This window comes from Echeneis naucrates, chromosome 1, assembly GCF_900963305.1.
Source record: "Echeneis naucrates chromosome 1, fEcheNa1.1, whole genome shotgun sequence".
Classification (NCBI taxonomy): Eukaryota; Metazoa; Chordata; class Actinopteri; order Carangiformes; family Echeneidae; genus Echeneis; species Echeneis naucrates.
The window spans coordinates 19,612,440-19,626,988 of NC_042511.1; the positions used below are offsets into that span (position 1 = coordinate 19,612,440).

At 43.4% G+C, this 14,549-nt stretch overlaps 1 protein-coding gene across 1 annotated transcript; it reads left to right on the forward strand.

Annotated features, from left to right (window-relative positions):
* Positions 1-4,750: 4,750 nt before the first annotated feature.
* LOC115039890 (large neutral amino acids transporter small subunit 3-like) lies at positions 4,751-9,431 on the forward strand. The gene is made up of 9 exons (XM_029497337.1): positions 4,751-4,798; positions 5,132-5,311; positions 5,566-5,731; positions 5,930-5,965; positions 6,153-6,260; positions 6,554-6,693; positions 7,872-7,894; positions 8,041-8,185; positions 8,286-9,431. Exons 1-9 carry the CDS (start codon positions 4,751-4,753, stop codon positions 8,427-8,429), a joined length of 990 nt encoding a protein of 329 aa, XP_029353197.1. The 3' UTR covers positions 8,430-9,431.
* Positions 9,432-14,549: the final 5,118 nt, after the last annotated feature.

Below are 14,549 nucleotides of genomic sequence, written 5' to 3' on the forward strand. Positions count from 1 at the left end.
TCTGTTTATATCAGAGTTAGTACTCAGTACAGATAAAATCATTATACTGGGAGATTTCAATATACATGTTGATGTAGAAAGCGACAGCCTTAGTTCTGGGTTTCTTTCCCTACTAGGCTCAATTGGCTTTTCCCAGCATGTGAATGAACCCACTCACTTCTACAATCATATCCTTGATCTTGTTCTAACATATGGCATTGAAATTGACAAGCTAACAATTCTTCCCCAAAACTCTCTCCTGACTGACCATTACCTCATTACATTTGAGTTTACTTTAATGGGATCCACAGCATTGAGGAATAAATTCAGCTATAGAAGATGTTTATCTGAAGCTGCTGTGGCTAAATTTAAAGAGAACATTCGGTCATCATTCCCATATCTAAATTCAAATGAGGATTTCTCCCATACGCAGGTTGATGACCTTGTGACTAGCACTATGGCCACACTGCGTTCGAATCTCGACAATGCCGCCCCTCTCAAAAAGAAAGTATTCAATCTGAGGAGGCTGGCTTGATGGTATCATTACCAAATCCGTGCCTTAAAGCAGACATCAAGGAAATTAGAAAGAAATTGGCGTTCCAGTAAGTCAGAAGAGTCTCACAGAGCCTGGAAAGATAGCCTAAAAACATATAAAAAAGCTCTCCGAAGTGCTAGAAGTTCATATTACTCAGCACTCATAGAAGAAAACAAGAACAACCCCAGGTTTCTCTTCAGCACTATAGCCAGGCTGATAGAGAGCCATAGCTCAGTTGAACCAGTGATCCCCTTAGCTCTAAACAGTGATGATTTTATGGACTTTTTTACAGATTCTCACGATCAGAGAAAGAATTTATCAGCTCTTGCCTACGTTAGATAAAAATCTCCTGCTGAATACAGCAACTCCTGAATCAGCTGCGACTCCTCTTTTTACATCTGGAATCATTCTCACCTCTGAATCTCTCAGAGCTAGCTTCTATAGTTTCATCATCCAGACCGTCAACCTGTCTATTAGACCCAGTACCAACTAGCTTCTTTAAAGAGATCTTTTATTTAATTGAGCTGTTCATTCTAGATTTGATTAATCAGACTTTATTTCTGGGTTATGTACCTCAGGCACTTAAGACTGCGGTCATCAAACCCCAGCTTAAAAAGCCTGATCTTGATACAGATGTTTTGGCAAACTATAGACCTATATCGAACCTTCCATTTATTTCTAAAATTATTGAGAAACCTGTAGCAAAAGAATTACACAACCACCTCGATGGGAACAATTTGTTTGAAGAGTTTTAGTCAGGTTTTAGAGCCCATCATAGCACAGAAACAGCACTGGTTAAAGTCTCCAATGACATCCTAACGGCTTCAGACAATGGATCAGCCTCCATACTTTTCCTTCTAGATCTCAGTGCTGCATTCACCACCATAGATCATAATATCTTACTACAGAGACTGGAACATGAAATTGGAATTAAAGGAACTGCACTAAGGTGGTTCAAATCCTGCTTATCAGATAGACATCAGTTTGTTCATGTTAACAACAGCTCCTCCTCTTGTACTGTAGTCAGTCATGGAGTCCCGCAGGGTTCGGTACTTGGACCAATCCTCTTTACGCTTTATCTGCTTCCTCTAGGCAACATTATCAGGAAACACAGCATCAACTTCAACTGCTATGCAGACGATACTCAGCTGTACCTATCAATGAGGCCAAATGAGGTCACTCAGATAGTCAGACTGCAGGCATGTCTTGAAGACATAAAAGTCTGGATGACTGGAAATTTTTTTAACTCTGACAAAAAAGAAGTTATTGTACTCGGCCCTAAGCACCTCAGAAAAATACTATCTAATCATCTCATCAGTCTGGACGGCATTAGTTTGGCTTCCAGCTCCACTGTAAGAAACCTTCGAGTAATTTTTGACATGGACAAGACTTGTCCTTTCTCCCTCACATAAAACAAGTTAGTTGGGCAGCTTTCTTCCACCTGAGAAACATTAGGAAAATCAGAAAGATCCTTTCTCAGGATGATGCAGAAAAACTAGTCCATGCATTTGTAACTTCTAGGCTGGACTACTGTAAATTCATTACTATCTGGATGTCCAAACAAATCTCTGCTGTAGGCCTACACTGCTGGGAGAAGGACTGAGCTTCTCTCTCTCGCTCTCTCTCTCTCGCTGTCTGTCTGTCTCTCCCTGTCACCCTCTCTCCCCCTCTCCCTCTTTCTCTCTCCCTCCCTCTCGCTCGCTCTCCTTTCCTCCCCCCCTGCATGCGCTGATAAGAACCATCCTTCTTAAAAAACACAGTTTCACCCAGTTCTAAGCATTTATACTACATTTACCAACCATGTTCTGCCAAAGTCTCTCTCTCTCCCAGTTCCTCTCCTCTCCCTCCCTGTCCTCATCCTGCAGGTGGTGACTCATCGCCATCCCATGTTCCTGCAACACCTGCTGGTCCCATATTTCATGAATTCTGTACTACTGCACAAGTCAGCCCCAATGCCTATCTCTCTCTCTCTCCCACTCTCAACCCAACCGGTCGAGGCAGATGGCCGCCCCCCCGAGCCTGGTTCTGCTCAAGGTTTCTGCCTCTTAAAGGAAGTTTTTCCTTGCCACTGTTGCCAAGTGCTTGCTCATCGGGGGATCTGTTGGGTCTGTTTAAATACATTTATAAAGAGTTTGGTCTAGACCTGCTCTATATGTAAAGTGCCTTGATGTTATGATGTTTGTTATGTTATGATTTGGCGCTATATACATAAATCTGATTTGATTTGATTTGATTTGAATAGTGTCTCAGGGTGTATGTGTGAAACAGATGTCTGAAATACATAATCGTATGTCTGTCGTACGTCTGGCTGTGTATATTCTGTATATTCACACAGGTGAAAATAATATCCGGTCAACAATTGAATCGCAAGCAAATGAAGTCAGGACTTAGTTTTTGTCAAAGATGTTTTGACTCTTATCCAAACGGCTTTGTCAATTCCTAACGCCTCGGTCAGACTAGTCTGACACATACATTCACGCACACACGCTTCTGGAATTGCGCCAAATGGACATCCCAGCAGCAGCCCCCCCGAGTCACTCTCGAAATTTCCGCCAAGGAATTTTCTAGTTATATTTTATTTTTTTATTTATATATTTTATATTTATTATATTCTCTCTGTGGGATTTTCTTATTTTTGCCGCGAGCACACTGCATCATGGGATATCTTGCATGGATTAGTGACCATCGGCTAGTCACTCCTTTTCACAATGCATTGTGGGACACTTTCAGTGTACTACATTTTGTCGCAAAAGATTTCGGACACCACTAGAAAATGATGAGCTCCCCATATAGTGCACTAATTAGGGATTAGGGAGCGGTTTCAGACACAGCCCTGAAGAAAAGAGCAGACAGGCGACACACACGTTGCTTGCTAGAGGCACTATTACATGACATGTAATAGTGCCTCCTGTCGTGTTTGGGTCAAATCTGACCGATTTACAACTTAAAACACTCATAAATATTGTGTTTTACATCTGATTGCCTCAAGGCCTTATGATATCCTCAACACTATGCACTTGAACATATAAAAATGATGATCACCTCTTTCATTGAATTCTGAGTGTTTTAATCAACCTTGTTACACCTGTGGTGTTCCCGGTCAAAAGTGACTGCCATAGGAAATGAATGGGTATCCAGACTATATTCATCTATCAGACAGAAAACATCCCCATACACACCACCCCAACTCACTCACTCGCTCACACACACATTTCATACTGAACAATGTATTTTGCGGGTAGACATCTTTTTCCCGTGCTTATGTGCCGATCCTCCCATGTGAACCAACTTCCCAATGAAACAATGTATCATATCTTCACACAGACTAGACAGGTGTCTGTTATGTGAACCTATTTCTTTCCCATGCTTTTGTGCCTATCCCCCACGTGAAATACACCTTCCAGACTAATCAATGTATCATCTTCACACAGACCCCATATATATAGCATGATATTTGCCTTGCATTCCTTTTACTTTGAGCACAATGAGTAGGCCACTGACCAAGCGGTTCTCTGTCGAAGAGGTTCTGGTCCAGCTTTTTTGACATGATGAAGAAGGCACTAAAATTGAACCAGAGATAGACGAGAATGTCTCAGAAGTGAAAGAAAACCTAGATTTTGATCCAGACTTTGAGGAGACTGACCAGTCAACAGATGGACAGACCTGGAGAGACCTGGTAGACCTCCAGGCCTACATAGGTCTGTTGATTTTAGCTGGAGTATATCGCTCAAACAATGAGGCTACAAAAAGTCTGTGGGATGCAGAGTCTGGAAGGCCTATATTCCGGGCAACTATGTCCTTACAACAGTTTCATGTCCTTTCAAAAATTATTCGATTTGATAAGAGAGATACACGACCCGTCCGCTGGCGAAATGACAAATTGGCTGCCATCAGGAACATTTGGGACAGGTGGGTGGAGTGCCTACCACTTATGTACAATCCAGGCCCTGACGTGACAGCTGATGAGAACCTGGTTCCTTTCAAAGGTCGCTGTTCGTTCAAGGTGTACATTCCAAGCAAACCAGGAATGTCCAGGCAGCATGTGACGCCAGGACCAGCTATGCCTGGAATATGCAGGTATACATGGGGAAACCCAGTACTGGAAGGGCCGAAAAAAAACAGGGAATGCATGTTGTGCTGGACATGACAACCGGTCTCCAAGGGCAAAATATCACAAGTGACAACTTCTTCACATCATATGTTCTTGGTCAGGAGCTGCTGAAAAGAAAGCTCATCATGGTAGGGACAGTGAGGAAGAACAAGCCTGAACTTCCTCCTGCACTGGTATCGACCAGAGGAAGAGAGGCACTCTCATCAAAATTTGCTTTCACTGTCACACACACTCTTGTGTCATATGTTCCCAAGAAGAATTGAAATGTCATCCTGATGAGCTCGCTACACAAAGACGCCGCTGTCAGCACCACAGAGGGCAGGAAGCCCCTTATGATCCAGGACTACAACAAGAACAAAGGAGGCGTTGACTGCCTTGATAAGATAATTTAAAGTTTCATTCATCATGCATTTTATTTTATTTTTATTTATGTGAATCATAGCATTTTGTGTACGACAGATTCAATATTGTTCCCAATCTCTTATTTATTGTTCCTTTTATTGCAGCTTACTGGTACATACACCTGCAAGCCAATGACAGCCCGCTGGCATGTGGCACTGTTCCACAACATCCTTGATGTGTCTGCTTTCAACGCATATGTTGTGTGGACAGCCATCGACCCAACCTGGAATCAGGGGAAGAGTTTCAAGAGGAGACTTTTCATAGCAGAGCTGGGGAAAGCTTTGGTGACTCCTCTTATTCAAAGGTGCCAGCACATTCCCCACACACCAGCCTCTGCCAGTCTGGTTAGGAGTGTGCAAGCACTAACCCCAGCCACTGCCCCTCCCCCAACAAGGACATGGGCAGAAAAGGAAGCGCTGTGAGCTAAGTGATGGACAGAGAAATAATATTATTAGACTTATATTGTCTATAATGGCACACAGAGGACATAGTCACGGAGGCTGTCAAGATTCATCTATAATCTGACAATCATATTCTCTCACTCTCTCTTTCTTCATTATTAGTCCCAATCTGTCATTCTGTGTGCTCTTCCATCCTCATGTGGAGTCTCATCACTATGACAATGACCCAGTTGAGGCTGATCTTCTTTTTGGGTGCCATGAACAAGATGCTGGAGTTTCTGATCACCCATGGCAACCCAAACCGTAAGCATTATTACTTCCATAGTTTATTTTTTTGTAGATTTATTGATACAATGACAAACCTTAACTTCAACACTGTCAGATTCCCTTTGTTTTTGTAGAGGAAAAAATTGTGTCAAATTTGACTGACATTCAAACATGTCATTAGGATGTGTTCAAGGATGTGTGGGGATCCCTCACTACAACTTTTCTCTTCCTCTACTTCTGAAGAGCTGCAGAAGGAGGTGAAGGAACAAGGTAAGGATCAAAATTACTTAACTTGACAGGCCTGTGAATATAACTCATTGGGACAGGGCTCGGTCTATGGCCTCAGTCAGGCCACAGTTAGTATAGCTTGACAGGAAAATTGATTTGTTGTATAACTGAATTTCTATATTTACTCCTACTGTCTCCTACTGTTTGGTTGTTTTCACTGAGTTCACCCTTCCCTTCTACTCACCTATCTTTGGTACAATGCAACAGCTGTGTCCACTGACTTGTCCCTTGATTGGCTACATCATGGACTGGGGAATAAAGGAGTGTGAAGAGGAAAGCACAAAAAAAGAAACGGTACCAAGGGGATTTCATTAACTTTGCTTTAGATTTATGCCTCTAAATTCATACTTGTTCAGTAGCCAACCCGATGCTCACTGTAGCTGAAGATCTTGAACTTAAATACAACATTGAAAAAGTTAGGGGTCTCTGTCCACCCTGGACCTAATGAGAGAAACTCCAGTCCTTGCATACTGTCATACGCTGTATGCAAGGTCATCTGTAATATCCACACTTATTCCATAATACTCCACCTCTTTGATATTTGACATCTGTCCCCCACAATCAGTTCAGCCAAAGAGGGCCAAAACATACAGAAACTGACCAATGCTATGAGAGCTTTCATCTTCACCAACCTCCTATTGGTCACCTTTGGAATAGTTTCCTTGATTGACAACCTGCCCATACAGGTTAGAAAAATACTGCACAGAAATGTGAAGGTGCATTTGAAGTTTCCATGTAGAATGAAGTCCAGTGCATGCAAATGTCCAGACACACACAAATACAGAAACATATGGTAATTGTATTGTATGTATGATGTCTTCATCAACAAAAACAAAACAAAACAACAGACAAAAATAGAAGATAAAACAAGGTTTTGCAGCTGACCTCCCAAGGGTAAATTAGGAAAGCAACAGTTGGCTGAATGGGGGGGAACCAATGATGCATGCAATGCATAAATTTAAGACTCTTAATCTCCCACTTTATTGTGTATCTCAATGTTACACAGATTGTCAACTTGTTAAACATTCACGAAGGAAGCAAGACTAAAAGGGGGGAAAAAAAGACTTCCTCATTTATAATGTAGTCAACAGAAAATCTCAGTCTTCTGCTCACTAAACGCCATGATCATCCAAAATGGTGGCAGCACACATAAATTCAATTTCTTGTCAAGATGCCAAAGTACACACCCACAGTGACACTCCCATAAGCATCAGCAAACCAACTCTGGCTCCTACACGAGGGGAATATTGGGATCATATCTAAAGAATATTACTGATTGGGGTGGATGGGTTGGGTTCAGGAATGTTATCGACTCAGTGGTTTGTCTACTCAAAAAAAATAGCACAGGTAGGGTTAGGGTTAACTCCAGTCCATATATTTATTCTGATAAGGAGAGCTGGTTTATCTGGCAACAGAAGACAACGGATAACAAAGATATTAAACTAAACATCAAATTAATAATCCAGTAATCCAGTAATTAATAATCCAACAAAGGTTTTATACATTCAAAAAATAATGGTAAAAATCCATGAATGAAGAAATAAATGGATAAATAACCATGAATGAAAAGTAACTATTACAATAACAATATCAAATCTATGCATGTAAATCAAAGAAAGCCAAATCTAACAAACTCACATATCAGTTACACAGCTGAAACACTAAAGGGATGAAAGCGCCACATGGTCGGCCAGCTCCATTTTTCTCCCAAATAACCATGAATAAAAAGTAACCATTACAATAACAATATCAAATCTATGCATGTAAATCAAAGAAAGCCAAATCAAACAAACTCACATATCAGTTACACAGCTGAAACACTAAAGGGATGAAAGCGCCACATGGTCGGCCAGCTCCATTTTTCTCCCAACAGGGTATGTCAGGTGAGCTTTCTGGCTTTATCACCTCTTGGGCTCCACCCACACAAGAAACTTGGTGGCAGATAGAGGAAGGTCAGAGAGGTGATAGAGGGATTTTCCTCAATATCTGCACAACTGTGCTGTTTGTGAAGACAATGTTGCAGACTTGCTTGTACATAACGACCATTGTCTTTCTGCCTGTTTCTCATTGTACTCAAGATGTCCAGCCAACCATTTTGGGACACTGACAGGCATGCAGTCAATGATCAATGCTGCTTTTGACTTGCTCCAACAGCAACTGTTCATACTGATGGTGGGGCATTTCCATGGAGATCCTTACTGTGTAGAGTGTGCACAGACACACACACACATAAACAAAACTAAATCAATATGATGATATCAATAATAAATCACATGCTCTGACATATCTCTCCTTACAACAGATCAATCTGGGCTTGCTCATATTCTCCCTAACTGGCTTCCTGTTGCCAGGCTACCTGTTCTATCACCGGAAAAACTTGATCAGGGCAAGGGCAGCACATGGTAGGTTGGCTGCTGGCAAGACACAAAACAAGTCAATCAGCTAGTGGTGCTGCAAAGAGCCAAGCCAATGGGCATGCTACTTGGGGATATACACCAAAAGGGCATATCATTTAATTTATTGTTTACTGGTATCAAATGCATCAATTTATATAAAGGTTTTTTTATATGGTTTGGTTGTTAATGAGTGCAAGGTACAGTTATAACTCCAACGCCAGGCCTCTCCTTTAGAAAATTGTCTTTGACTGTGGTCTTTTAAATATGACATGCTAGTGTTGAGTATTATGACATCACAACATGAGGGCCTTGGATTTGAACCTCATCATCGGCTTGGAGTTTTAATGTTGATTCCCTGTTAATGACAACTTTTAATATTTCCACTAAACTTAGAGGGATTATCCAGGTTGAGGACTGGTGAACTACATACTGGAAAAGTCTCCAGTCCCGAAACCATTGAATCCTTCGCAGTAAGTGATAAGCAAACAAAAATGTAAGGATATATTTCTGTACATGTTGTCTCATTAAACGTAGCTTTGCCGTATCTTCAGCCATCTCCAAACAAGACTTGGCTGTTTAGATTATGAAAAATGCTTGATTCCTTGTATGTGTATCATCTTGTCACCTGGTATTTCTTCTACCAGGAATTTGTTCAATATAGTGTGCTAGCGCCTGTCCCTCCAAAATGTTTTTGTGACAAGCGCTCAATCAGCTGCTGTTGACAACGCACAAAAAATGCAACGGACACAAATATCAGTTATAATTTGGAACTTGCAAGTAATTTAAGCTCAATGTGAAAACGCCAGCCACATCAATTGTAAACTAAATCTTCAGTAACTTGATATTTCAGGCTTCAGAACAGTAGTATTTATTGTGTATCTATTGAATTGGTTGTTTGACTTTATAGCGCTTTACTGTGATTGATAATTGAACCCTTCTGACCCAATGTTTAAGAGGGAGCTCAAAGTACCTTGATGTAACCTTGATGATTGATGCTATATAAATTAATTTGATTTGATTTTATATTTAATACTGATAAAAAAAATATGTGTTTGCTGTAAATAAGTTATTAAATAATTACTTTTACTTTTATTTTTATGTTTATTTTCTGACTTCATGAATGTTGCTTGAATTGTTGAATTTGTTGTGGAGAGATATAAAAAAGAACTGAAGAAATATGATATTGTGTCTGTAATCTTTGAGCAATGTTTCATGACACATTAGTGATTCAACATTATGATTAGTTGTATTTTTCATGCATTTAACATTAGTTTTTATGTTGGTTGTGTTATTTTATTTTTGCAGTATTTATCTGCCGCACCGTGAAGGCCGGGAAATAAGTCCTACATTAAACCAGTCCATGGTATAAAAAAAGTTGGGGACCCCTGTCCTAAAGAACCCACCAAGTTGGGTGGGCAGAGGGGGGAACTAGAAGGTTAGCCTAAAACTCCTCTGAACTGGACCAGTTTATCTCCTCTGCAGTGGGCAAAGTTGGGCAGGGTCAGAGCAAGTGGAGCCCTGGTCATGAGAGCACAAAGCAGCAGAGGAGGTGGAGGGCTGGTCAGGATGGCAACAATGGAAGTTGGCAATAAGGTCCCGGTCAAGGACATGACGAGCCTGGACCCGTGATCTTTCCTCAGGACCATAGCCCTCCCAGTCAACATTAGCCTCATTGCCTCAATGCCTCATTAGCCCGACCACAGTCGGGCTAATGAGGCATTGGATGGGAAATGGAAATGGGAAATATGGGAGCCAGCTTCTTAGACTCTATCTGGAAAGCCAGATCTCGGGCAGAGAGCCAAACCCTCTGGCCAACCTCTGGTAGGTTGAGGTGGTGTAGCACCCCATGGATCATTGGAACTGAGCGGATTGAGCTTGGTCCCAGTTTTTTTTTTTTTTTTTTTTTTTTTTTTAACCTGTCCTGTTCATCAGCTGGGGCAGGCAGTATGAATACTACTGGTGCCTTGCTGAAACTGTTTTACTATGCAAACGAGTCTGACATACTCCTCCTGTTGCCATTTGCATTTAACTTTATTGGCAATGTTACTGGTTTGTTGGTAAAGCTACCTGACTGAGGAGTTGATAGAAAGAGAGAACAGGAACAGGATAGGGAAGACAGGGGGTTTTACAAAGACAAGAACAACTGCAGCAGCACTATTAATATAAGGAAGATGGGCACACAGTAACAACAACAATATCAACATAAACCCAGAGAGCAGGGTTTTCCATACAATCTGAGTTGTGCACTTTGTATTTATGGGAGTATATATATATATATATATGTGTGTGTGTGTGTGTGTGTATGTGTAAGCTATGGTTTATCATTGGATGCTGTGGGTAACTGACTGTAACTGATGCGAGGGACCAGAAAAACATGCCCCAGGGCACCCAGCAACCCCCAGAGCACAGGGAGCTCTGTGACCACACAATGGCCAGGCCTGCGTCCAACCCCAGCCCAACCACCATGTTGGGAGGGAGACCACCCCCCAAAGAATTCTGAACGGACCCCCAGGCCTGGATCGAAGCCCTCCCCCCATCTGCCAGGTCTCAAAGTCCCAGCCCAACATTGGTGCAGACAGCTAGGATGGGAAGCAACAGGCCCACACCGCGTCCCAGCTGCCTGCCATCCTAACATGAGTGTAAGGTGTATGTGTGTGGGTGTGTGGGTGTGTAGATGCAATGATGTGGATGACTAGGATGCAATTAAAATTGGGGGAGGTAGGCATGACATGGGAACCCTGCTGTTTGCAGGCGTCAGAGTCTCCAAATATACCCCCATGCACTCCCCCAAGCCCTTGATATCTACAACATGATTAAAATTGGGGGGTCCAGCCCCTCAAGGCCTAGTGTCACATAAGGTGGCGTGTGATGGGACAGATAGGTGTTGAGATTGACCCCGCTAGCCATCCCCGCCGCTGCCCGCAACAACCTGACAGGGAGCCCAGCCCAATTGGTTTGGGGCCAACCCGGAGCACCCAGGGACACTATCCAGAGGCCCGAACAGAGGGTCCAGGAGGCGAGGGAAGACCAGGGCGGCCCATGGTCAGGGCTGGGGTACCCTAGTCACCGTGATAAAGAAATTGGTATCAGGTGTACGGAGCTAAAGAGCACACAGATTGCATCTGGAGAGCCAGTCTCGCAGTTTGGGCAAACATTTGTTTCTTGAACACACTTTGTCCTGTATAGTGTGTTCTATTTATTGATTGTAAGTTGCTATTTTGTTTCATTTTAAATGTGTTGGGACAGATTTTTATCCAAAAGTTAGGGTCTGGGTTGATTGACAGATCATTCTCCCATTTGATTGTTAGATCTGTTGTAGACAGTATAAAGTTAATCCCAGGTCCCAGGTTTGGTGACAACGGCAGACAAAGGCTCAGGCAGCTGGGCAGGTCACCTTTTTGGCAGAATTGGTGAAGGAGTTGTGAGTGTATTCCACCCACAGAAGCTCCTGGGACCAGGAGGATGGATTCTGGGATGCCATCTCCTGGTTCTTGCATTCGGTCTGCCCTTTGGACTGGGGATGGTACATGGAGGAAAAGCTGGGAGTGGCTCCCATCACTCTACAGAATTACTTTCAGAGGACAGAGGAAAACTGGGGGCACCGGTCAGATACCACATCCACAGGGAAGCCATGAAGATGGAAGACATGGTGCAGGACCAATTGGGCAGTCTCTTTGGGTGATGGCAGCTTGGGCAGGGGCATGAAGTGGGTCATCTTGGTGAAGTGGTCGACCACAGTGAGCATGACTGTGTTGCCATTGGAAGGAGGAAGGCCAGTAACAAAGTCAAGGGAGATGTGGGAAGAGGAAGTCTTGTGTCAGCAGGGAACCTGGGTGACAGGTATGTTTGGAACAGTGAGCCCATTGCAAACTTTCCAGCCTCTGAGCTTCTGCAACATAGAGCCAGTTGGGAGGACAGGTGCTGGGCCCAGTTGACCCACAGTGGTGGCTCTCACACTTTACTTAATGTCCCAGAGAGAGAGAAAAAGGCCCCCAGAATACAGCAACGGCCGTAACACCCCTCCCCTTAAGATACAAACCCAGTTTGTCACCCAAAATACAAAGGTCAACCCTCATAGCCTGGACAGTTTATCAGCTATAATATTCTCTGACCCCTTTTTATGGCGAATCTCTAAATGGTGATCCTGTATGATCAGTGCCCACCGCATGAGTTGTGGTTGTACATGCATTTGAGGAAAACGATTAGGTTGTAATCAGTAAAGACCACCAATGCCAGAGGACTTGATCCCACGTAAACTTAAAAATGTTGGAGTGACCATAGCAACGCAAGTGCCTCTTTCTCTATGGTGGATTACTTTACTTGGTATTTGTTAAATTTACAAGAGAAATAACACACTGGGTGATTGACTCAATCACTATCCTCCTGTAACAGGACAGCCCCGGCTCCCACAGCAGAGGCATCCACCTCTGGTTTAAATGCACGGGAGAAGTCAGGCGCAGCGAGGACGGGGGCGTGATTTATTGATTGATTGATGATTTAGCACTGTCACAAGCATGCTGAGAGGTAGGGGACCAGACAAAGTCAGTTTTGGGGCTCATTAGCGCAGTTAACGGTTGAACAACAGAAGAAAAGTTATGACAGAAGCTACGGTAATATCCAGCTTTGCCAAGAAAACTATGGAGGGCTTTACACATGTGCGGGACCGCAAAATCATTGATGGTGGATACTTTCACAGCAAGGTGTCTCACCTGACCCTAGCCCACCTGCCTCCCAAGGTAGGCTTTGTCGATGTCACACTTCACAAGGTTTAACATAAAGGACGCGTGCACAAGGCGAGTGAACACCTGTTCCAGGATGGAGACATGCTCCTCCCATGTCATAGTGTACACGATTAGATCATCCAAATAGGCATTACAATTTGGAAGTCTTGACAGGACAGTATTAACGACCCATTGAAAGGTCACCAGAGCGTTGCACATGCCAAAAGTCATTACTGTGTACTGTAAGTAGGTATCGGGGGTCTCGAAGGCAGAAATCTCAGACGCGCGCTCAGTTAATGGGACTTGCTAGTACCCTTCAAGCAAATCAAATTTTCTGACAAATTTAGCAGATAGCGCAAACACAGGAATACGCAATAAGGCCAGCATTTTATCCCTGACATTACTTTTTGAGACAACGAAAGAGTTTCTTTAGCGAGTGCATCAGCATGGTGCAAATGTTCACGAAATTCTCTCACAAAATCAAGCACGTTTCACTCACTAGAGGAGTCAGAGGAGAGGAATTTCACCTACAGGGACTTGAGTGGACCATGGAGAGTGTGTCCGAAAACAAGCTCGGCTGGACTGAACATCGCACCACTCTGTTAACTCCTTTAGAGCTGATCCATGATGCTGTGAGGGACCTGAGAACTGTGTTGTCAGCATACTTCACCAGGTGACACTGAGGCTAGGTGGATCTGCAGTCATCGGTCTAGAGGATGAAGAGCTTTGTGACAGCACACGGCCCTGAGGGGAGCCTGTCGATGTGTGTCGCAGGTTGGAGAGCGTGAGTTAGTGACCCGAACTCTCTGTGACTTGTTGGTTAGAAAGTCCAGTATCCACTGAGTGAGTAGGTTGTCTAGCTGGAAATGGGAGGTGAGTTTATTGGCCAGAATGTGGGGCTGTAGTGTGTTCAATGTGGAGGAGAAGTTTGCAAACAGGAGTCTGGCTGTTGTGTTTGGCCATTCCAGGTGTTTGTGATGTCTATGATGAATGCTTTAGTGGCGCCCCTGCCTCTGTGGTAAGCATACTGCAGTGGATCCATCTGAGTGTCAGTTACAGTTAGTATATGTTGTTTAACGACCCTCTCCATGGCCTTCATCACCAGGGATGTGAGCACTACAGGCCTGATGTTGTTCAGAATGTTAATGATAGTTTTCTTTGGGATGGGGATAACTGTGGAGTGTTTCCACAGTTGGGGGACTGTGCCGGTGCTGGTGACAGAAGGAAGGCAAGATTTCTAGGGCAAAGACAAGAAGACGTGATCAGCAGCAGGTAGAGTCAATACCATGAGATCAGTCTGGAAAAGAGCGCTGCAGAGTAATGCATGACACAACAACAATCTGGCAGTGTCTGTGGGATCTGGGCTGTTAAAATCCTGGCTGGCTAATGTTGAGTTCCCTATGTGAGCTCGCGCATTCGTTTGATGAAGGATGCAGGAGACGTCCAAAT